Source organism: Zosterops lateralis, assembly GCF_965231275.1.
Source record: "Zosterops lateralis genome assembly, chromosome: 7".
In the NCBI taxonomy this organism is placed as follows: Eukaryota; Metazoa; Chordata; class Aves; order Passeriformes; family Zosteropidae; genus Zosterops; species Zosterops lateralis.
The window spans coordinates 18179519-18203794 of record NC_139767.1 but is presented as its reverse complement, the minus strand read 5'-3'; the positions used below and the strand labels follow the sequence as shown (position 1 = coordinate 18203794).

The window sequence follows — 24276 nt, the reverse complement described above, 5'->3', positions numbered from 1 at the left end:
AAGAGCTTTGGGGATATAAATGTCTCTCAGAGAGAATGACAGAATGAGGCTGCAAAGGTGCCTATGATATGTATAATAATGTTTCATCTCACCTTATGGTCGGGCAAATCTTATGTAGTGGTATGTGTTACTAGTGAATTAAAACACAGGCCTGCATTCAAAGTCACTGCAATTTTATGCCTTAGTTATATATAAGTAATTTTGAAGGTGCACCTTTAATTCCTTCCATAGAAGACTGAACTATGGGTGCTTGATTCCCATTTGTCAGCAGTGTTTCTCTGATCTCTGCCCAGCTACGCTCATAAAGTACCTCCATGTATGTTTACATAGATGTTTACTCTCCAAACAGTTCTCCTCATTCTGAAACTACTTAAGGAATGTACCTGACAACTTGTGTGGAAAAACATTCTCTAGATGTAAAAGACTGAAAGAACTGCTGTATACACTGGTCTCAGTGTTCACCAAAATTCCAGGTCTGGACTGAAATATTTCTTTTGACTCATATTTTTATTTGTGTAATACTATGTCTACCACGGTAAAATATTTTGAGATTACAAGCAAGTAAAGATCAGCAGAATGTCATCTTGTTGTTTTAGACGTCAAAGAGAAAAAGAAAGTTATAGGAAAGTAGTAACATCTTCATTTGGAACTGTAGTTTAAATAGAGGAACTAGTAAAAAAAGCTGCATTTTGGTAACCTTTCTGAAAAGATAATAAAGAGAGAGAGGGACTGAGACATTCTTTATCTGGTTATAAATTACATAAATACAATGAGTGTTAGTTATGTCTGTATAAGTCAGAATACCAAGTGTGTAAATATAATTATTTTAATGCTCTGGGGTCAGGCTGTTTAAAGCAAAACATTTTGCTTACATGGTGTTGAGCAGTTTATTTCATTTAACATCCTAAGCCCCTTTATCTCCTGTGCTGCTGTTTGCTATTCCTAATGATTGTTAGGTAACCAAGAAGAACTATGAGGATATACTGGCAAAGATAGTCTGATATGCATAATATGATATGCTGCATAAAAATTCAGGTGTTTCTTGTAGCTGTTAAGATGCATCTGTTCAAAAAATGTAAATAATTTTTCTAGAACATGCAGTTCTAGAAATGGTATGTATATTGTGTTCAGGCTACTAACACTTAAACCCAGTTTATTTCTGAATTGAAAGAACACTGTATCTTTGGAACTTGTATAGTGAATGAAACCTTTTAGTGGTATCATTTTTTTTCATCTGGAATTACATAAATTAAGAAATCAAGCAATTTTTAAAAAGGAAATGGGATGGGGGTGTTTACATATTTTGTCTTTTCAGGACCATTTGATGTGCTACATTAAAGCTGCACAGCTGAACATCCACAAATTGTGTATTTCTTTGTGTAGTATATTGTTGATATAAAGCATAGAATTTCAGAAATGTAAAACATTGTGCCTTGCCTTCCTTCTAGGGAAACCTTAAAATGTCTTGCCAAGCTCTAGCTTCTGCATTCCACCTCTTTTTATTTTCCAGAAATGTTTTTTTTTTTTTTTTTTTTTTTTTTACTTTGTATTTAGCTACACGGTTGTGTAGAGGAGGAAAGTATTGCTGGCAGTAATGTGTGTGTCTACACTTTGAGCCCTTGCTCAATGTGTAGACACAACACGCAAACATCTTGTAGCCCTTTAGCTGAGTATCAACACACCATTAATAAGCAGACAGCTTGAAAACACAGCAACAGCAGAGCGCTTGTTACAAAAAAGAGAAATAGCTTTGATCTGGCCATTGCATTTCTTTGAATCGCTGCATTATTATGCACAAAATCTGCTCATGTTTAATTGGTCATCATACCTAATCTTTATATGGTCCCCCTTTATTCCAGGATTGTACAAAAGAGGAATTCCTGGAGTATGTGTTAGCTACAGATAACTCACAGCATGTTTGTTTTGGAGGAAGAGCAAAGGAAGGAAACTGACATAGTTGTAAAACCTTTTTTTTTTTTTTCTCTCCCCTCATCTAGAGCAAATGAAAATAGTACAAAGTGATGAGAGACCATCCAAGATAATTCTAAACTGTTCATATGCAGTTTTGCTCCATCCAATATATACTCTATTTTTGTTGTTCTTGCTGTGGTCCCTTGAGACAGCTATTAATGTTACTGTGTCTTGGAATGCTTGTTACTGCATCTGGAGATGAGAAAATTCTGTCTCCCCTCAGGAATCTCTGTGGATATCAACAAACAGGTACAACATGCTCAGGCAGTGCTGGTTAGAGGGAGGGGGAGAAGTCAGATAAACCTAATGTGCCAGTATAATTCAGGAAGCTCTGGATGAAAATATTCCTGTGACTTCTTGCAAGTTATTGAGCACAAGCATCACTTAAAAAGGAACTATAGTTACTGTAAGAGTATTAGAAGCATGCAAGTTTTGATTGTCCTAAAAGGCAAACAGCTAAGACTTTGGTACAGATGTCACCACTGTTTTAAAGGACTTGTTTTCAAATCTTTACTAATTACTAAGAAATACGTGGATTGTAGTAAACCAGCTTGTAATTAGTCTGGGACCCTTCACTCTTACGGGTCCTTTAGTGAAACTAGGGCAGTATTTATGCCAGTACAGTTTTCTGCTGTGGCAGCGATTGAACACTGGATTAAGACTTTGAATGAGTTGGGCATGGAAGAGCAAGAAGAGAAGGACTCTATTAAAAAAATCTGGGACCCTAATTTAACAAAATGTTTTGTTTCCACATTAGATACACATTTCTGTGTTTCCACATTAGATACACATTTCTGGTGCGTTTTCTTGCTCTCTTTTGATCAAGGGTGTTTTGGACTTGAGCCAGACTTGTCTATACACGGAACTATCCTAGAATAATTGCCCTGGAAAAAGTAGCTTGGATTAACTCCATGGGAGCAGAGTATTGTTCCAGAAGAAGTTATTTGGAGTATCAACATATTTGAGTGCTCTGTCTCAATTGCTCTTTTCTCAGTTTCTCTGGAATCTTAGCTTCTCTCTTCATACCCTGGATATTGGTAGAAAAGAATAACTGAGTATTGTCATGCTGCTTGGAATTTGTGAGGTTTTAAAAGTTGCATCTGCTTCCCTAAACCAGAGCACTAAGCCAAGATTCTGTTCAAAAACCAAAACCTCTCGCTCTCTCTGGAGTGGGTAAAGTTGATAAAGTATGTTTGCAAATAACCTTTTGGAGCTACGGGTGAAAGTGGAAGAGAAAATGACGGGGGATCCAAACCCCCATATTGTTTTTGAACAATTAAAATGTATGAGTAAGAAATCTTCAGATGTGTTCAGAAACACGAAATACTGGAGGAGGAGATTCAGGTGTTCTTCAGTCTCTGTTCTCATGTGCTCTGTGAAGAGTCTGGAAAAGAGATACTTTTTTTTCTCCTTTTTTTCTTCTCGTGCATGTGTCGTTTAGGGAATACCGACTGAATACTGGGGTCATTCTGTCCATAGTTCTGTATCAACCTTAGCACACTTGAGCAATGTGTTATGCCCGTGCTCGGTACCCGGACGGACCTGATGCCGCTGAGTAGATCGGTATCAGCCCCAGGGGCCACGGTTTGGTGTCTCAAACTCATCCCGCCCCCGCCGTGGGAGCTCTCAGCCCTGTTCCCCAACGGGCCGCGGCCCGGCCCTCACCTGCGGCCGTCACCGCCCCCGGTACGGCTTTATTTTGTGTCGCGAAGGGCAGAGACATCCGAGCCCGGGGGCGCGGCAGGCGGCGAGCCTCCTGGGGGCCCCGGGGGGCGGTGGGCGACTCACGGGCGGGGCGGCGCCCTGGGCCGGCCCTCCCAGGGGAAGGGGCCCAGCCCCGGGGACATTTTGTGCAGTGCCGGGGGCCGGGCACCCGCGGAGGGCGGGGCGGGGCGGGCCCGGCGGGCGCGCTCGGCGCGGGGAGCGGCGGCGGCGCTGGCAGCAGGTTCCCGGCCCGGGCAAGAGCAGATGGCGGCCCTGCTCCTCCTCTACCTGCCCGTCCTGCCGGGGCTGGCCCGCGCCTTCAACCTGGACACGGACAACGTGATCAGCTGGAGCGGGGAGAAGGGCAGCTACTTCGGATTCTCCCTGGCCATGCACCGGCAGCTGCAGCCGCAGGAGAAACGGCTGTAAGTGCACCGCGCCCCGCCCAGCCCCGTCCCGGGCCGCCTGCGGGGACCCTCCCACCTTCCCCCGCCGGGAAACTTCCCTCGGCGGCGGGCCGGGGTCGGCAGCCCCGCGGGGTGTCCGGGCGGCGGCGGGAGCGGGCCCTCGGAGGGATGGGGCAGCACCTGCCGCGGGGCGCTGCGGAGCCGGGACAGCGGCGGAGCGAGGGGCCGCCCCCGCGCCCCGGGGACCTGGGGCCGGGGATAGAAAGGGGAAGCGAGCGCAGCCGCCGCCGGGAGCCCTTCCCGCCGCAGCGCTCCCCTGGGCGGGCCGCGCCGCGCCGGCACGCTGCGCCCCGGGCCGGCGGCGAGCTGCTCCGCCGGAGCCTGCACAGCCCCTCGGGCTCGCTCCCTGTGCGCACCCGGCCTCGGGTAACCCAGGGGCTGCTGTTCCAGACGGACCCTGCCCGGGAGTGCAGGTGAGAGGTGGTACAGAGAAGTCAGGAAAAAGAAGTTGGTGGTAGTGGCATATGCCTGAAACTTATTTTGAGAAATTATGAAGGCAAAATAAGGCTCCTGTCTGCATCTTCAACATGCTTGCGGCTTTGTGTCCATAGCAGAGTAGTGCTGGACCCCGCCCTCTCCAGTAGTGCTGGATGGAGTGCGACTATAAAGTGTTGTCAGATAAATGCTCTCTCCTCACATACTTAGTTTTAATTCAAGGCAAGATATGCCCATTATCCATATAGAGTTAACACTGAGAAGGAAGCCGGAAAGAAAGAATAGTTTTCATAAAGTTAGGTGGTAAATTGAAAAATCCTGTGGGCTCGTTTTACTCACACTTGCATTCTTGTGTGATTTCATAAAAATTACAGTGTGTGGAGGAGTATAAATTACATACACCCATGTTTCATCTTCCATCTAGCAGATAAAATGACCCATAGCATCCCTCAGGATGAAATGCAGATCTGTGAGCTCCTTTCCAGAGGCCTTTATCTTAATTCTTGACAGGATACACTTGCATAGGTCTCATTTTAGTACTACCAAGAAAGCTGTGCCTGAAGCTTGTTAGTCTCCTGTTGTATTGTCAGTACTGGCAGAATGAGTGTGTAGGAATATGCAGACAGCCAATTACTGAGAAGAAAGAAACAGCAGAAACACAAGGACAGTCACAGTATTCAAGCTGGTATGTACTATTTGGCTGAAATGCCTCAGAGATTATGGGCATGAAAGTTCAGTATTGTATGTCTAGTAAGTGCTTCCTCAGGCAATCCAATGTGGGGAAAGAGCAGAGCCAGATGCTATCTGCCTTGACATGGCTTTCTGAATCCAGGCTTTCATGAGAAGCAAGGGTCTCTATTGGTGACAAAACTAGACTAGACAAACTGCATTTTATGATGATATGTGCTTCTGAGTGTGAGGTGCCTTGGCCATTTTTCAAATCCATGAGTTTTGGCATAAAGAATTGGAATGCTATCCTGGGTAGCTGCTGGGTAGTATGCTTGGAATGAAACCTTTTATGTCAAACAGGCATGTTTTAGTCACTTTGAATATAATTTTTTTGTCTGTAAGAGTAGTAGTGCGTGGCTTTAAGAGTACAAGACATTGAATATACTGAACTATCTTTCTTAGGGACTGAGCTGTGTTTAGCTCACTCTGTGAGTTCTGTCTTCTGAAACGAGTTTTGCTGGGGAGTCTTGAAAAGAAGCCTTCCATATTAGGCTGCATTTTTTATATCGGATAAAAATGAGCTAGGTTGAGCTAATACCGAAGGATTTGGCCTTTTCTGCAATTTCTAAATCAATTGACTCTTCATAGATGGAACAAATGGTATCTGCTGTCCAGGTACTTGGGGAAGGTAGAAAGTTACGAGAACAGAGGTCATACTGAGGTCTGCTGCTGAGAAACAAGTATGTCTGTGCCTGCGTGCTGCCTGTTACCTGTAACAGCAGGACTCGGGTGCAACACCTCCGCGTTCCCCGATGTGTTTGGGTCTGTCTTACGTCTGCTGATGTTCAGCTATCTCTTAGTCAGATAGAAGTATTTATTTTACTCCTTCTTCTTGAATGGATGTTAGTTTCAAAACTCATTTACATTTAGAGTGTGAACACTGTTAAGTAGTTGCCAAAAATGCAGAAACTCCAATTCCTACTGAAACATAAAAAGTGCTACTTGGAATCTCATCTGGCAGGGACCCTCATTGCCAAGAAAACTGTCATCTTGGGCATCCTTCTACCCCTTCAGTTTTACAAAATTAGAAACACTATCATAGACATGTGCAAGATCAGTCCATCTTTGGAAAAACAAGAAAATGAGAGGTGAAATACATTGATTCTATTCAAGGCCTAATGGCTTGGAGCAAGGCTTGGTAAAACAAACAAAATTATGTGTAATTTTTCTCTTACCTCACTTAAGCATTTGTTAAGTGAAATGGTTCCCTCTTCCTCACACAGGATTATTCAGTGTTAATCATTACAACAATCCTCTGTAAAGATGAGGGTGGAGAATGTCTAGGAAGTGTGACAAATAAAGGTACAGCTGAAATAGCCTTTGATTAAACATGGTATTTGCTTTTGATAATCTTTTTTTCTTAGTCACAGAATACTCTGGATTGCATATTAGCTTTGAATGGCAAATTAATTTATTTGTGTTAGCTACAAATGCCATTTTTGCTAATGAGGAATAACTTAACTTTCGACATTATGAGCAGATGACTGTTCAATTGTTTTGGCATTTGTTGTAAACGGTACTGAGTATAAAGGTATGGACTAGTAACAAGATTTTGGTTTTGAGTATCTTCAGGTTAGAAGAGTTAGAAAGTTTGTCAGATGGAGATGAGAAAAGCTGTAGTTTATATGACTGAAAGAGGACTGCTAATGGTATGTGGGTGGGAAACACAGCTGAATGCAAACTTTGTGCATTGAGAAACATTAATGTCGGAGGTACCAAGGCAGTCTCCCTGGATTTGTATGTATGGTTCTGGTTCATTGTCAAGCATGCTGAATCAGGCAGCAGAAAAGGCTGATGGAGCTCTAAAGGAGCTGGGCTATTGCCCTGTGTAAGAGTGTTTTGTTTTTAATCTATCAATATGATGAAAGAGAGTTCTGGTTCTGCAGGGGAGTGGTGACACAACAGCAGTGCATTTCATCTGCAGACTAGAAGAAGATTTGTAACTTAGAGGTGTCTGAGACTGGGGGAAGGCATAGCTGTAGAGAAATGTGGTTAAAATGCAGATGGGTCCTGAGATGAAAATGTGAGTGTATCCAGCATTTCTAGATGGGATGACACTGATTATGCATATATTATCTACTATATGTTATAAATATATTACTAGTGTAATAAAAATATAGTTACTAGCTACTCACTATATATGTAATGAATGTAGTCACATATATGTAATTTTATCGAATATATAGAAATATGGTCTGTACATATGCATACTCCATGTAAGATGTCCAGCAAGGCAGTATTCCAGTTTGGTTGTAATTCACAATGATTTAAGCATCTTGAATTAAACCACAAGCATCAAGAATATCTAAATTTGAATATTACTTTTATAGAGTCCTAGAATCACTTGGGTTTGAAAAGACCCTTAACGTCAGTCCAGGTGTACACCTGGACTGTAAACACCCATTAGCCAGTTTTTATTTGTGGTTTAGAATGATACAATCACAAAATATCCTGACTTACTTGCAAGGGACCCACAAAGATCTACTTGCAAGTAATTCTGATATTATTTTCAGTAGAAGTATAGAGCTGAATTCAGGTAGGCTTCTTGTTATAGTGTAAGGTAAAAAAAGGAAGATACTGTAGTTACCAACATTCAGGATTCTCCCATCAGCTGAAAAGCTGTATTAAAGGCTGTGGATAGGCACTTTATGTCAAGACTGCGCTGACCATTACCAGCCATAAAATCCTAAAAATTGCAGTGTCTTATTGAAATTTTTTACTTGTCACAAGTTTTGCTGACACTGCACATCTTTACTGTGAGCTATTATATCAATACATAACAAAGTTGCCTTGGGTCAGCAGGACTGCTGATGTTGCTGTACTGCTGCAGTGCATCCTCAGTGGCATTTAGCCGGTACTTTTGTGTTCTCTGAGGGCTTGGACTCAGAGACGCTTTGCTCCAGCAACAAAGAGCTGGATTATGTTGATCTGCAGTGGAAGAGGACAATTGGTGCTTGCAGAAGTGGTGTAGCGTAGTTCAGACTTTGGGTGAACTGAGTTAATAACAATGCATGTTTACATCAGGTTTAAAAGCTGTAATAGGATGGTCTTTAGTTAGTGCTTCTGTCAATTAAAAAATAAAGGATTTGTAATAAATTTCCTTTTTATTTAGGCTGCGATTTTACTGTGTTACTGCACCTAGTATTTTCTTCTCTTGAGTGTCTCTCTCATTTTGTCTGCGCAAACTATTCTTGGATAACCTGCTTAGTATGCTTATTTGCTTTCTTAGTGATAGTAGAGGAGTTTGTCTATCTTAAGTGTTCAAGATAGATGTCCTGTGGCAAAGGTCAGGATCAAATGAAGTTGAGAAGGAGGAGGGAGGAGTAGTTGAAGAGTTTCCTTGTAGTGGTAGGGGGCAGATTTTTACGGAAGATCCATTGTGCTAATATCATGAGTGAAAGAAGTGAGACAAATTTACATTGCTTAAGAGGTGGGTAGTTGTTACAGGAGCAGCAAACTGTAGAAGGCTGGCTTTTTCCCCAGTATGATTTGGAGTTATATTCTTGGTTATTGGTGGCAGAAGCCAGACAGGTAGGTTGGCTTCTCAAAGATGTTTTTTTCACAAGGCCTAACAAGCAGAGAAGAATGATTACTGATCTAATTTGTTGCTATCTGATTTCTCCACCAAATAAATGAAATTAGTATATTGGGTTGCCTGGCATATTACAGCAGTAAATTGTTCACCAGCCAGCATGGGCCATTCTTTTTTCCTCTGTTAAATTCCACCTGCATGTGCCAGAGCAACTGTAAGTTTTGTAAGGAATGCATTTTGGTAAATTCTTATTGAGATACATCATTCATTTTGAAACATTTTGAAAGATTTTAATTTTTAAATCCGCCATTGTTTAAATGTTTCATAACCAGCCTGGATCATTCTAGCCATAACTGTAAAAATGCCACTTTGAGGACATACTCTGTGGAAGGGACAAGACCGAGATTAGGCTATTAGGCAAATGTCAGTTTAAGAGAAAGTAAGTAAAAATCCATATTATTGAATGAGCAGATGGTGGTCTGTACTGTGAAATGTTAGCTGGAAAATGAGCACCTTATTGTGGTATTTAGCAAGGGCAGGTAACAGCACAGGAATATTTGATGAAAGAACTATGCAGAATAGTCTGGAAAACACTGAATGATTCCTTTATTAGCAATGAATATTTCTGATGCAATATACATAAGCAAGTTACTGCTTTGAAAGTAATGGGAGAATAATATAGCTTAGAAAAACAAATGTGAACATGAAAAAAAGGTTTAACTTCCATTTTTAAGGGAGTCATTCTGTATGTTAAAATAAATGAACTATACCATAGGTTAATAAAGCTCCTTTTGCAGCTCTAGCATAAAACCTATTGTGTTCTTGTTAAAATGCACTTCTCTTGGGTTTAAGGTATGGTGAGTATCACATTTTCTAAGATTATTTTGAGAATTCCATAGCAATTGCTCTGGAAAAGAGACTTCGGAAAAAATGCAGTTATGTTGGTTTAGCTTAAAGGACAGGCTGTGTGTATTCTGCTGTGAAGTACCTGAGGCAGATTTTTGTATCAAAATAACAGTGACAGGCGAAAGGTGCTGCTTCTTGCATTGTGATTTTTGGAGCATTTACTCCATTATGCAGTGGTCATTTTTGCATCTGCTGGAACTGTGGCTGTTTTTCATGTTTCCTTCTACAGAACTGCTTCTAAAAATATGTAATTTCCTAATGTTGATTTCCTTTAAGGAGTTGAGCTAATGTGAGTGAGGATGATTAGATTGTGTTGGAAAGGGAGAAGGTCTGCCGAATCAAGGAGAAAAGAAGGAGGGGTTTATGGGGTGGGCTCTGTCAAGATGCCATCTACAGCATAAAAATGTACTCTGGTCTCTCCAGGGTAACATGGACAGATCCTGCACTGGGTTTCACTGCCAGCTAGCGAGTTTCTAGGGTACTCTTCAGCTATATTCCTTGCATTTATTTTCTATTTTCAGGAAGTTTGGAGATCATCTAAGAAATAGAGAACAGCAGATAGGAATGATCAGCATTGTTGAATTTGCTGATGGCTACTGTCCATAGGAATGGCGGTATTTTCTTAGACTGAGTGTTACTTCCTTTTCAGTGAAGATGACTTTTTTTTGGAAATGGAGCTGTATGTAGTTAGTCTCTGCATGTTTCATCTGTCATTGTCACCTTCCTCAAAAGTAGGTCTATAAAGTATATCTTTAGAAAACAAAGAATTGCAAATATGCTGCAAACAGCTCACTCCTGTATTGCCCGGGGTTGTTTGCTCAGCAGCACATGCATGGGTCAAAGGTCTGAGGGAAATGCATGTTTATCCTGGAAGTGGTCAAAAGTGGCAACCAGCTGTTGCAGATAGCAAAGACACCATCATCATGTGAGGTTGAATTTTTCGTATCCTTTTCTTACTGCTCTTTTCACAATACTCTGCCAAGGGAATTGTAAAGATTGGTTAGCCTTGCACTTTGTCATCAGTGCAGCTGAATCTGTGTAGTGGTTCAGTCTGCTGGCTCCTAGATATCAGTGATGTCTAGCAGAGTGTGTGGAAAGCCATTCTGTGTAGTGCGAAAAAACCCTCAAGTGAAAACCACATTTTCTTGGCCAAAGATGCTAAAATAAATTTGGTATATTTTTTTCATATGCGGTCAACTCCTGTAGATGCTACTACAAATATGGTGTAATTTTGCAAGTCCCTGTAATCTTTTTATCCACTCAGTTTACTTTTTTGTTAGAGAAATGTTTGATAATTAGGTAGTGTGGTCCCAGAATATTGCTGAAGATGTAAGTTTCTTCTCTTCCCAGCCAAGCTGTGTTCCTGCATATAGTGGAAGAATACTTTTGTTGTCAGATCAGATCCAGTCCTAGAAATAGCTGCAATACTGTTTGCACAATTTGCAGCTTACAGGAACATAGGGTATTAAAAATAACCTGAAAAAACCGAATTAATTCTAGATTCTGCTCAAGTGAGAATGTGGGGAGTGGCAAAAGAAAAAAAAAGTATGTATGTGTGCATGTGGAGCAGTAGCAGTATACAGAGTGAGAGGATGCAGGAGGTTTCTTGGCATAGTCTCAAATGTAAGTTATTTTGCAAAAAATCTTGTTCTTAAGTTTTTAAAGCTTGAAATTCTCAGTTTGTACTTCCTATTAATAGTAAAATATTATGGTTTCTTCTTCCACAGGTGTGTATAAAGAGCAGTTTCTTGTGAATGTATAATTTAATTCTGTTGATCTGTTCGATCAGTGTTTGAGTATCTGCATGGAACATAAAAAAGGGCTCTCTGAGCATCCCAGCTGCACAGGCATTTATATGACCTTTTTCTCCTAGGAAAATACCTTATTGGAGTGTTGTTCTTCTAAGTGACTTGAGTGCCTGTGTTTTCAGTTAATTTGAAGGCGTGGGGGCATAATGCGTCATGTTACCGGTGACACATCTGCTGTTGTCATTAAGTTCATGGCTTGAAGAAAAGTCTTACTCAAACTGTGGATTATAGGTATTTAGCCCAGGGCTATGATGGCTTTAAGACTGAAGGAGTAATTTTAACTGTGCTTTAGCATGCAAGTGCCTTCAGGCTGTTGAAGTGTGTGTTTGATGGCTGTTCTTGTGCTCCTTCTCTGACTAAGGATTACACTCTCTGACTAAGGATTACGGATCAGGAAGGTCCACACTTTTTCTACATGTGCGGAGTTCTTTTGCCCACTCCCACAGGGTACTCCTGTCGCCCATGGGCTTAGGTTGGCAGCTGGGCAGGGCACAGCTCAGCTCAGGGATGCCAGTGTTGGTCTGGTATGAGTAAGCTTCCTTGCCCCTGGGGTGCTGCTTGGTATGTTTCAGCTAAATGTGATCAACTTCTCTTCACACCGTGAATTAGCCAGAATTTATGTCGTTGTGTGTGTAGTACAGGAGATTTCTAGCTGTCTTGGTATTCCCCCTACAATTCCTAGGGAGATGGTGGTAAGCCTAGAAAAAGAGGAGCAGGGGGGAATCTCATAAATTGGATGTATGAATGAAGGAACTATGGCTTGGGTTAGCATCGGGAGCAGTTGCACTTCAAATTCTGCAGGGCTGTATTAGTTGCTGTAGTGTGTTATATTGCCCATTGATTCTACAGTAAAATGTCCATCCTTCTTGCTGTACTTCTTTCATGCCTTTTAAGAGTTTAATTATGGTGATAAATGAAACTGATGTACTTTATTCTGTGAATGAAATAGAGGAATGACATTTCAATCCAAATATTTGTTTTGTGCTGAATTAGAGCTGCTATAATTTTTAAAAAAATGGCTTTTGGCACTTTGAATGAACAGTATATGCCTGTTAAGGTTGTTACCTCTCAAACAAGTAGTGCCTTCAAATACTGACTGGGTGCACTGCTTTCAGATTTTTTTTTTTCCTCCTCAAAAAAAAGAAGAAAGTGAGCAACTGTTTCCATGTTTTCATTGCTTTCGTGTTTGTTTTCTAAAACATGCACCTAATGTATGATGTGATATTTCTTTTTTACGAACTTCATATAGAGATGCCATGTGTAGTCGGGATACGAAGACAAGTCCTGCAAATGTGAGGAAGTTTAAATGAATTCTGGGATTTTCTATCGCATGAATGGCTAGCAGCCCAAGTGCAGGAGACAGTAATTCCTAATTTCTGTTATGCACTTGTTTACTTAAGCCTGTGGAGTGAGCCACGTCCCCAAGACACTGATCACAGCACAGACTTTGTACAGCAGCTGCTTCTGCAGAGTTCTGCCGCAGAGCGGGGCAGCACTGGAGGAGGCGATGGCCAGGGGGGGCCCTGCCGTGTGGGCTGCTGGCAGCAGAGCAAGGCTGCGGTGGTGGGACAGCAGGGATGGCCTCTTCACTCTCTCTGTGCTTGTAGGTAGCTGGGGACTGCTGGGTCACCCTGCCTGCTTTGCTGCAGCTGTCCTTGCTGGCTTGTCCTGCTGCTATCAGGACCTGCAGCTTAGTGCATTTGCAATTGTGGGTTGTGCCCGGCTGGCTGTGGTGGGACTCCCGTAGTTCAGTCCTTCTGCTGCAGACAAGGTGACTGTGGGCAGGGCTGAGCTAGAAGTGCCAGGACTTCGGCTCCCAAGTTAGTTTTCTTGAGATGGTGCACTTGTCACTTCTTGAGTTAAACTGCGTTTTGTTGTAAGAGCATTTCATGCAGGATCAGGCACTGCCGTGTTAGAAAATCTGAGTGAAAATTCCTTTAACATAATTTCTTCCATAAGTTTATCATAAATTAATTGTAAAACTGTCTAATACATATTTTACAGTACCGGTTCATAGTCAGGTCTGTTCCTGGCACGGGTGTTCTTCCTTTTAAATTTGAAAAATGTATAGATTGTAAGGGAGGAATTAAACTTGTAAATAGTATACAAGTTGCAGTTGCTATTTGACAGTATGAAAACTATGAGGTATCTGCTGATTAAAACCAGAGAGTGGTGTCTGAAATGGGAAACTGGATTTTGAAACACAAATTTGGAGCAGGCTGTACCATTTCTTCTAAGAAAAATGCTTTGTACCAATGGAAATGAGATTTGCAAAACCTTTTTCAAATCCAGACAGGCTGGGCTCTGGACCATGATGGGAAAGTGTTTATTTTTCCATGTGACTTTCAGAAAGTCAATAATAAGTGGCCTTTCCAGAACAACAGGTATCTTTGTAGTTCCAGTTTTGCTTTGTAGTAGCTTGCCCTAGTCCTTGCGCTGCTTTTGGCTTCTTTTTCCAGCCTCTATCATAATGTTTCCTAAAAAAGGGTGAAGAAATAAAATGAAAATTGCAATCCTTCAAGTGCCAAGCCTCCAGGCAACGGAGATTAATGATGTACTTGGCCACAGCTTTGCATTCTTAATTCCAAAATGTAGCTATGGAGTAGCAGATCAGGAGAGTATTCAGTCACTTAAAATAGCTGTTATAATGTACTGATCATGATGGGTGTCTCTGTAAAAAGCATCACAGACAAGCTCCCTGCTGATGCAGTTACTGGTTGTATTTTGCTGGGGAGGGGGTTTTTTGGAGGAGCCTGTGGTTCAGCTCCAGTTCCCATTAGCAGCCTGAGTGGAGGGACAATCTCTGTGCTAATTAATCTGTGGTGCTCTTGTCCTGTGACTTGTTTCTGTTGGAATGCCAAATCCAAGCATGAAGCAGGGGGTGGTGCCACCAATATTCACAAACAATATTTGTCCCACTGACCAACTTCAATTATGTTGAAATATTGTGGTGGTTAAATGCATCCATCTTCCGTGTTTGTTAATATTAAAAACAGTTGAGACCAAATCAGTACAGAGGACTGAAAATATAGCTCAGGTGGAGGGCTGTAGATACCCACATTGTGATTAGGAGTCTGCTTGGAGGTTCAAACATTTGATAAATGATTTCTGACTGGTGATTTTGTAGTAAAATTTAAACTGAGTTAGAGCTAGTTACTCTATTTTCTTCATTTTGCTAAATCTAGTGAAACTTGTTCCCAAGAGGGCACTGGAACTGGGGAGAGAAAGGATGTAGGAATCTAACTGTCCGGTCAAGGGTGAGACATTTCATGGCATTTAGTGTTTGTCAGTTTCCAAATTTGTCCCTCTTGTGGAGTCTTTCAGGAAACATAATGAAGTGCAAAGTTGGCAGTGGCAGCATTCTTACGTGAGAAGAGCAATACTAAATTTGAAACTTGTGCTTAATGGAGCCTGCAAAACTGGAAGTTACTTACACAAGTGACTATTTAATTTGGCCTGTGTGTGGAAATGGTTAATGGTTTCTTACCCAGGAAACACATTGATGATTTCTACACCAGTCTATTAAGGCTTAGAGTGGGCACTACAGATGTGTTGCTTTTAGTTTTAAAGAAAGGCTGGCAAAGATGTGGTGCCTTGTTTGGGTAAAAGGATGCCATGGAAAAGGAAAGAATTTAAGGAATGAAGAAAACTTCGGGAGATAGCAGAGTATCTTGAGTTCAGTGCAGACTGTGGTATTTTTTGTATTTGTTCAAATCAAAATGTAATTTACTCAGAGAAAGCCTGTTACTTTGAGCAGGATTTACTTTCTAAAAAAAAAAATGGAAGATCTTCTCCTTCCTTTTACTTGATTTCTTTTGAGTGTTTATTCCAAAATAGAACTGTAACGAATTGCTGATAATTTTTGTTCTCTGAAGTATGTTGCAAAAATCATATGTTACCCTTGGACAGTTCCAGGCTGTAAGTGAAGAAAAGAATTTCACTGTGGAGTGAGGGAATACTTCCAGGAGCTTGGAGGATTTCTGGATTTCTTTTGATATGGTTTTCTCATCTTAACTTTGACTTTCCTTTTGGAAGAGACCAGTATAGTTTTATGACTAGTATTGGAGAGAGTTCAGATAGCTGTGAGCAGAAACCACTCCCAGTTCTCACTGTTGTTTTCATTAGCTGAGAAGGAGCCACAGCTACCAGCTAAACATTTCAAGAATTACCAATTTAAAGCAGGGAGGGTTTTAAAATCTGCACCCTACTGCTTAATATTCTAGTGTATGTATGTAATGTAGTATATGTTGAAGTGGAAAACTCGGGTATTTTACTTTGGATTTTAACAACTCTTTTGGGCCATATCTGACTAAATGAAGTTACACCCTTTCTTCTCAGTGTTCACCTAACTGTTTTTGCTGAATACTGGTCGTTGGAAGCACAAAGTAGTGAAGAACATGCAAAGCTCAATATGCCATGATGGTGCTTTTAGGTGCAAGTGAGGAAATCGGATGGAGGTCTTGTGGTTTGTGTTGCTGTGGCATCAGGGGTGCGAGTGTCATGTTTCTTCTGCCTGATACCCAGAAATGTTCTGTACTAACCAAGTACACTTCCTACCAAGATACATTCTGCAAATGTGCCCACAAAGAAAGGAGTATTTGACCACAGTCCCGCCCACAGCACTTAGCACTGTTAGAGTGAATAAGGCATAAAAGTACCCCACGTCTGCATCCAGTGGGGGATGAGAATTTGAGCAAAATTGCAGGGACAGATGGACAGGTTTCTCCTCCACGCCCTCCCCAGTAGGGACACTGTTTGGTAAGCCTTTTGCCTTCAGCTGTGCTGGGTGGTCACCTGGGATATTAAGCTTATGATTACAATGGCACTGTTAGTACTGTATGTAGCCACTCTGCAGTTAATGCATTCTCACCCTCAGTCCAGAGGAGCTTTGTACGTTGCAGTCAATAAATCATGGTGTTCCAGAATCCAGCTGGCTCTTCTAAATGGAGCTAGACCTACAGTTCACAGACTGTGCACCTGTAACCGGACTTGTAGTTACATTTTTGTGACACTGGTCAACAGCAATTGACATTCTGAGGCCTGGTGCCTACCTGAATGGCAGTGGGCAGTGAGCTCTCACCTTCTTCTGCTTCTTGGAAATACGTGAGTTTACGAAGCATGTTTTCTACACACACTTATCCAAAGGTTTGCTCCAGATGTAGATAAAGTCAATAAAATGTCTTAATACTTTTCCTGAGACTTGAGTAGTGCTTGGCATAAGTGGTGAAATGGAGCTTTTCTTGCCTCAGCTGTTGTGTTGGGGTGTAATGTAACACCACAGTGAGGTAGAGTAGGTGTAGCTGTACATTGGGTTCCATGGAGGACTGTGGTGCTCTGCTGGTCCCTGTCTTGAGAGCGTGGGCCAGCTCTCCCTGTTGCGTTCCAGCTGCACCTTGCACACGCAGGTACAGCCCCTGGTACAGCCCCCGGTACAGCTGGGGTCACTGGTATCTGTACAGGACAGGCAGCACCCACCTGAGCCAAAACTGCACCTCAGTAAGCTCAATTAGTTCAAACGGCACTATGTGCCAGTCCTGGAGCTCTAATCTTAGGAGATTGTTTTATATTGGCTATGAATCTGGGGCTGTAAGGGAGTCAATCTGTTCCTATAAGTCAGCAGATGCTCATAATTCACAATGAGACCTCAGTTATTATTATGCATCTTCAAGAAGTAATTAAGAGAAATCAGTAGTTAAAATAATTCTAATCAATAGAGCAACTGGACTGATTGATTTGGTTAAAAATTAGAATTTATGTTTGAAATTGAAAGGTGCATGTTTTAATTATAACTAGAGCTAAAAAATATTCCAGTTTTATGCCAGTTTTATGAGAAAATTCAGATTTTTTTCCCCCCTAACATTGTCACTTGATAGATGCTTCTTTTAAATTAAAGGAACTGATGCTCAGAGATGTTTATGTTCAGTGTACTGTGTGGCTGAGCTTCTGTTTTCTTTAGAGTAACAAGGCAAACCTGCCATGGGATAGAAAAATCAGTAAAATTGTCTGTATGTTGGAGTGTTGGGTTTTCATCTCCCACTCTGCATTCTTGACATTGGGGCATTATTTTGTTATCTGAATATGGATTCTGGAACGTGATTTTGGGCATTGAAACTTAATTGAAAGTAGTTACAGTAGACCGTGTCCACAGACCTTCAGGGAGAAGTCCCAGTGAATAAAACGAATCATGCTGTGAGCATGGATGAAGAGAAATTAAGAATTTGTTTTTGTCACTTTATATTTGCAGAGGAAAAGTTCCTAGGTTTTAAGTGTCTGTGTTTCATCTGCCAATATGAGGAGATAGTGATAGCTGGAAGAGCATCTCCTCACTCTCCCCTTACCTCTGACCTGCAGAAGGTTTTGCTTGCCGATGAGAAAGCTAAAATGGAACATGCATAGCTGCAGAAAAAGCTAACCTGGTTTTGGCATAATGAGCTCAAACTTGATTAAAATTCTTTTATTAAATCACAGCTGAGTAAGTAGCCACAGAGTAATGACTGGAATGTGTCCTCTCTCTGGAAGGACTCTGTTGAGCACGTAGCACAGATCAGTATATGAGCTGATTCATCTGTACTACTGCAGTCATGCTGAAATTCACACTGATGCATGGTTCATGTCATACTTCCATAGTTCTGTGCACACTTTTTATTTTTAAATTAAGCCATTTGGCTTTTATAATAGAACTTTGATTTTTCAAATATACCTTTTAAAAGGTAGGCAAGCTGAGCAGCAGCTCTGTTGATCAGAAGTGGCAGTGTGTTTGCAAGGAATTTTTATTTTGCTTGATTTATTCAGCCAAAGATTAGATGCGTGTGGCTTTCTTACTTAGATTGCTGATAGCGTTGATAATCCTCGTAACATTTATAATTGTTGTCTTGCAGAACCCAGAGGCATAGGTTTAGTCTGCTCTGGTCTTTAGGGCAGAAAAGTAGTAAACGAGTACAAAGGAGTTGTGCCAGTTTTTAATGGATCTTTGGTAGCTACTTGAAAATACATTTCAGGATTTATCATATTATACTTGAACTGATCTAATCCTTTGTGAGCACTTACTCATGGTGTGCACTTCTGTTAGCCTGTGTTTTAAGGAGTTGCAGTAAAGTACTTAAGAGAATTGAAGTTTTTGTTTTTGATGAACCTTGAAGATTAGTGACAGGATTCTTGATAACAGTTCTTTGAAATCTGGAAAGTTTAAATAAGTCTGCTTTGAAATTTTTGTTATAGTGGAAAATAATGTAGACAATATTTGGATGGGGGGTATGGGCATTGGGAAGAATCTAAGGTTGCCTGTTTCCTTTGAGATTGTGTTGGATGGAAACATTACATTTTTTAAAAAGGCTGAGCAATTTCATTTTTCATCTGCTGACCTCACTGGTGTCTGAGATGCCATTGAATGTTTGTGGCATTTTATGGCAGGTGGCACATCTTCCCACTCCGGGTTCTGTTGGCTACGCTGCTTATTCCCTCAGTGCTTCAATATGGCAAGATCCTCTCTTGCCATCAGGATCGTGGTATGCTGTAAAAGGTCATTCAGCTAGAGAGAGGGACAGTCTCACTATCCTGTAGAAAGGAACAGGGTTTATTTTATTGACCCAGTACCACCACTATCAGTAGTATGCATGTGGATGAATTAAACCAAATTAGGTATTTAAAATCAAGAAGCTTTTAGTTTTGTTTGCAATGTTGAAACAAAAGGTTTGATTTCTGTAAGTTAATACATAATTTTTACTCCCCCAGGCTTTGAATGAAAAGTAGAAGTAATAAAAATTTCTGTAAGTTAGAAAATAAAATACCTCTGCTTTCTTAAAGTTATGGTTGTTAAATTAAAAAAAAAGTCATCTATCTTTCCCTGGGCAATACCAGAACTGAGGAGAAAATGTATTTAGTCTGCCATTAGGAAGAATTCGGAAATAGATGCTTTGCAGAAGAATTACTCTTAAGAGATTACAGTTAAATGAACTGTTGCCAAAATTAGAAAATTTAGTTGTTGATGGTCTTTCTAAAAGCACAGTTGTTTACAAACTTTTCTGATGACTGCTGTGTTTCTGAAAAAATGTTTGAAAAAGGTGGCAGACAGACATAGAGGTAAAAGCAGAAAACCTTTTAAACCAAACCCCACCTACATGGTGTCCTGCGTATGGTCCAAACCTGAAGGTTCCAGCATTCAGGGGGCTTACCTTCATGAGGAGGATAAATTATGGATTGTGGGAGAATTTAGTCCTATAGAAATAGTGAAAATTTGGTTGTTTCACAATACAGATAAAATTTTGTGGTTTAAAAAAAGCATGGTTTCCGATAACACATCAATTTCATTAAATTCAGGCAAACAGTGGCGTAGGACAGGTGTAAAACTAGAAGACAGCCTGAGAACAATTGTATTTACTGTTGTAGGGGTTTCTGGTCATTTTAGTGACTTTTCCCACTCTTATCAATGATTTATCAACTAGTAAGGCAAAAAATACCCCACTTGATGCCATGATAAAAAGATTATTTTTCCCAAAACTGCCAGACACCTACTTTTTATCAACTATTTTCAGTGAATATTGCAAAAATAATAACAGTAATAACAATACAGGTACTGGCTTGCAATAATTATAATCTGCATTATATGCATAATTATGGTCCAGTAATTGTAATCTGCATTGCTGCTATACAGCTTCTCCCCTCCCCCTCCCCACCTTTGCTGTTTTTAGAAGAGCAGTGCTGGGTGCAGCTCTTCATCCATCCTCAAATGTTGGCGTGTCAAACCTCTTGCAACATGGTGAAAACACTTCCTAATTCTGTTGCCTTTCTCTTTTTTAATATTCCGTCTACACATTCCTTTAAATCATTTTGCTTTCCTTGCAGATTGTTGGTTGGAGCTCCTCGGGAAAAGGCCTTTCCAGCCCAACAAGCCAACAGAACAGGAGGGCTCTACAGCTGTGACATTTCATCTCCAAATACAAATTGCATGCGTGTCAAATTTGATGAGGAGAGTAAGTTCATCAGTGCTTTTGTTTTGAATTGAAACAGTCGTCTCATTCTTCTTGTTTGATGCCCTTTTCTGAGGCAGTGTATCAGACAGTTGCTTCTACGGATTTATACACAACTACTTTTTGCATCAGAGTAATTTGTAGCTTAATTGCTAAGGTGTAGTATGAGATACTTAATTCTTGATAGATTCTTACTCGTTTGTAAATCGATGTTACATGAAGTGATAAGCTAGAAGTTTAATAAAATGGGTGTTGTTAGTGATAAAATGTACAGACACTGCCACCTGCAGACTATCTGGTGTTCTGTATGAATAGTCTCTCCTGACACAGGCTTCAAGAAAAAAAAAAAACAAAAAAACCAAACAAAAACTCAGAAAAAAGAAAATGTAGTGAACTGTTAATATTTGAAGCTGTTTTATGATACTCTGCAGCTGACCCGAAGATGGAGAGTAAAGAAGACCAATGGATGGGTGTAACTGTCCAAAGTCAGGGCCCAGGAGGAAATGTGGTGGTAAGTGCTAAAGGACTAACTTACAAAAACATCTGGGGTCTATACAGCACATGTTTTGAATGGTCTGCGTTTCTGTGCAGCTTGCTGAAAGGCAACTTGCCTAAGTTTACTCCTTTGATTTCTTGTAGGGAAGGACTTAAATGTCTCCTTAGCAAAATAAGGCATTTGAGGTTGTAAGAGCTTCAAATTATTTTTCTATGACTTAGCCTCTCTTTATAACCTTTGTAACAATCTGGGATGGACAGTTTATTTTCAAGACGTACACTTTTTTTTTTTGTCATATACACTTTTTTTTATTTTACATACTACTGGCTGCTGTATTTCTGCTTCCTAGAAATTGGGAAGAACAGTGTATAAGGCTGTAAAAGCAGCAGGTTATCACCAGCCTGTTTTCCAAGATGACCAGCCTCACTTCAGCTTTTATCAGGAGACTTTCACTGAGTAGCTCCTGTGAATTAATACGGTCATTGCACTGCGGTAGATTGTGCTGCAGTAAGACTACTTGCTATTCTTTGTTTTACACAATACATAGATACTCTTTATTTTATATTAAACAGAGAGAAAAAGTTTTTAGGAGTTGGGAGAGAAAGAGTTTTAAAAGTACTATTCTCAGTTAAATAAAAACCTCTTGTGGTGCTGCAGGATACCAGATACATCATAAAATAGGTGTGCAGTGAAGCTTCCTCATCTAATTGGAGGTTAATGTCACTGCTTCCAAACCTGGAGGCAGGCGACTTCAGGATGTGAATCTGGTTATTTAAGGATTTAGAGGCAGTAATAACTAGCTTTGGCCTGCTCAGAACCCAAAGTGGGAGGGACCACATGGAAGCAGGCCTGTTCACTGATTAATCAGTCATCATCTAATGCTGCTGTGTCTTTTCTTTGTAAGTGGGGAATGCACTTATTAGATGAGATGTGAGCAGCCTGGAGGTCACTGCAGCAGGACAGTACTGCAGTGCTCTAATGTGGAGCAGCTGCCTGTTTGCCTAATATGTAGGTCTTGATAGGAGCCACAGAAAAGGTTTGTCAGCTGAGAAACCTGACTTGCTTGTGCTCTTCACACAACCTGCTACATCTTACTCTTCCAGAAACACTGCTGGCAAAGGCATTTGATGGTTCACATTTTTTTACAATAGTTTGGTGGTTACATGCTTAGCCAGTGGCTATTCATCCTTTGTGTTAAATATTTGATTAGAATTCTTTTCCCAGGGGATAATCTAAAAGGATAAGGAACAGGATGTGTTTAGTGCTTCAGCTCTGCCCCAGTGACAGTTATGCTGTAAATGGAACATCCAACAGAGGAAGTAGGGGCAACTTCCCTCCTCTTCACTGGAAAAGCTTTCAGCCTCTGCTTAGTAGCACTTTTCTGTAAGGCTCAAGTTCTGAGAAATCTTGGGTAGATGGTAGTTGAATCAGCTTTTTGAGTCCGGCACAGGTGTTTCAGTCCTTTAACTCAGAGCTGTTGGGAAGCAGCCACTTCTTTCTTTGACAAAGAGGGTGGTTTTCTCCTTACTTCTTGAAAGAGAGGGATTTGGTATCAGGAGGGGCTTTAGGGATTTAACCCTGTGGCCTTCCTTGACCACGAAGCAGTCTGCTTTGACTTGTATCTGTATCTGTAACCTTTCCCATATGTTGCCTGTAAGGAACACTGGACTCTGCCCTTAGGTGTGTCTGCAGGGTGACATTGGTAGCAGGAGGGACTGCTAGAGGAGCCCTGCCTTGTGTGGTGACCCGTGTGCAACACACACAAACATCAGACATTATTTCTTCTGTCTTGCAGACGTGTGCACATCGCTATGAGAAAAGGCAGTATGTGAACACAGTGCAGGAAACCCGGGATATCATTGGAAGGTGCTATGTGCTGAGCCAGGATCTCACTATTAAGGATGATATGGATAATGGAGTATGGAGTTTTTGTGATGGTCGTTTAAGAGGCCACGAGAAGTTTGGTTCCTGTCAGCAAGGTGTCGCTGCTACTTTTACTAGAGACTATCATTATATTGTGTTTGGTGCCCCAGGCACTTACAACTGGAAAGGTATGACTTGGCTTCCTTCCTGCCTACCCTTCCCATTTCCTCTGAGACTGCTCAAAAAGGTTGCGGCCAAAGTTTATTTTTTTTTTAAGGGGACAGGAGGTAATAGGGATGTAATGATTTTACCCTGTTTTTACAAAATGTTATGCTTGTCTATCAGCATTTACTGAAGCTTCTTTAAATATCTTTATGTGTATTTATGAATAGATAATGGAACTTTGTACATATGTACAGCAAATTTTCCCCTTATTAGTCCTAATCTTACAGTGGGATTGAGGGCTTACTTAGACACTTCCATACAGGAACAAACTACTAAATTTGTATGAATTACTTGACCAGCCCTTTTTCTGCATTTGAGCAAATTTTAGATAGTTGCTGAACTCTTTGTTGATTCTGCAGTATTCTCCCCTTTATTCTTTGTGCAGTTTGTGGAAACGAGTACTTTCCAAAATAAATACTGAAGGGTTGCAGGAGGATAACAGCAATACTACATGTATTCATATCTAAATCCGTGCATGTCCATGTAAAATTTCATGGATAATCTAAGAGCCAAATTACTCTCTGTCATCTAGGAGATATTCCAGAACAGAAGGGGAAAAAACCCTAGATGCTCTTTGTTAGTTTATATTCAGAAGCATATTAATGGCCAGTTCAGTCTCTTGAAGTGATTTTTCCCATCACACTTCATTACACCAACAGCTGTAAATACTTTCCTCTTGAGAACATCTGATCCTCCAAGCACTGCATTTTTCCACCTCGTACACCTGTGCCTGGTGTATGAACCGTGCAAAATCAGTGCCTTCAGCTCTGGCACAAGGTGTACTTTAGTGAAAACCTAATCTTCCATGGATCTGTCAACAAAGTCTGACTGACCTGAAACAGCATACTGAGTGCAGACACCATTTTACTTTAATTGCAGAGAAGTGCTAGGACAGTCCTAAAGAGTACTCTTCTGTATAATGGAAAAGCATGCTTGTGCTTGCCAAAACCTTAATTATGCCAATTGATAAAAGGGAAGCACACCTTTTATTGAACAATGGCTTTTTTCTTCTTAAATACTGTTTCTAAATATATTACTGGTGTTTGTCATAATGAAATGTAATTTTTTAAAAATTCCTGTATACTCCTTTTTAAGAGAAACTTTATAAGGCTAAGAAATAACAGGATAAGGGTGGTTTACGACCAGACTGGTTCAGTGTTTTCTTTGAGAATTT

General features: G+C 40.8%; 1 protein-coding gene across 2 annotated transcripts in view; it reads left to right on the top strand.

Moving 5' to 3' along the window:
• The first annotated feature begins 3909 nt into the window (after positions 1–3909).
• ITGA6 (integrin subunit alpha 6) overlaps positions 3910–24276 on the top strand; it is a 39395-nt gene continuing 19028 nt past the window's right edge. Inside the window, exons 1-4 of one of the 2 annotated variants that reach the window (XM_083864987.1) lie at positions 3910–4100; positions 20394–20521; positions 20950–21029; positions 22810–23065. In XM_083864987.1, coding sequence (XP_083721113.1) covers positions 3940–4100; positions 20394–20521; positions 20950–21029; positions 22810–23065 — 625 coding nt within the window. In that variant the 5' untranslated portion in view covers positions 3910–3939. The remainder of the gene's footprint in view (positions 4101–20393; positions 20522–20949; positions 21030–22809; positions 23066–24276) is intronic. The other variant, XM_083864986.1, reaches the window with a different exon arrangement.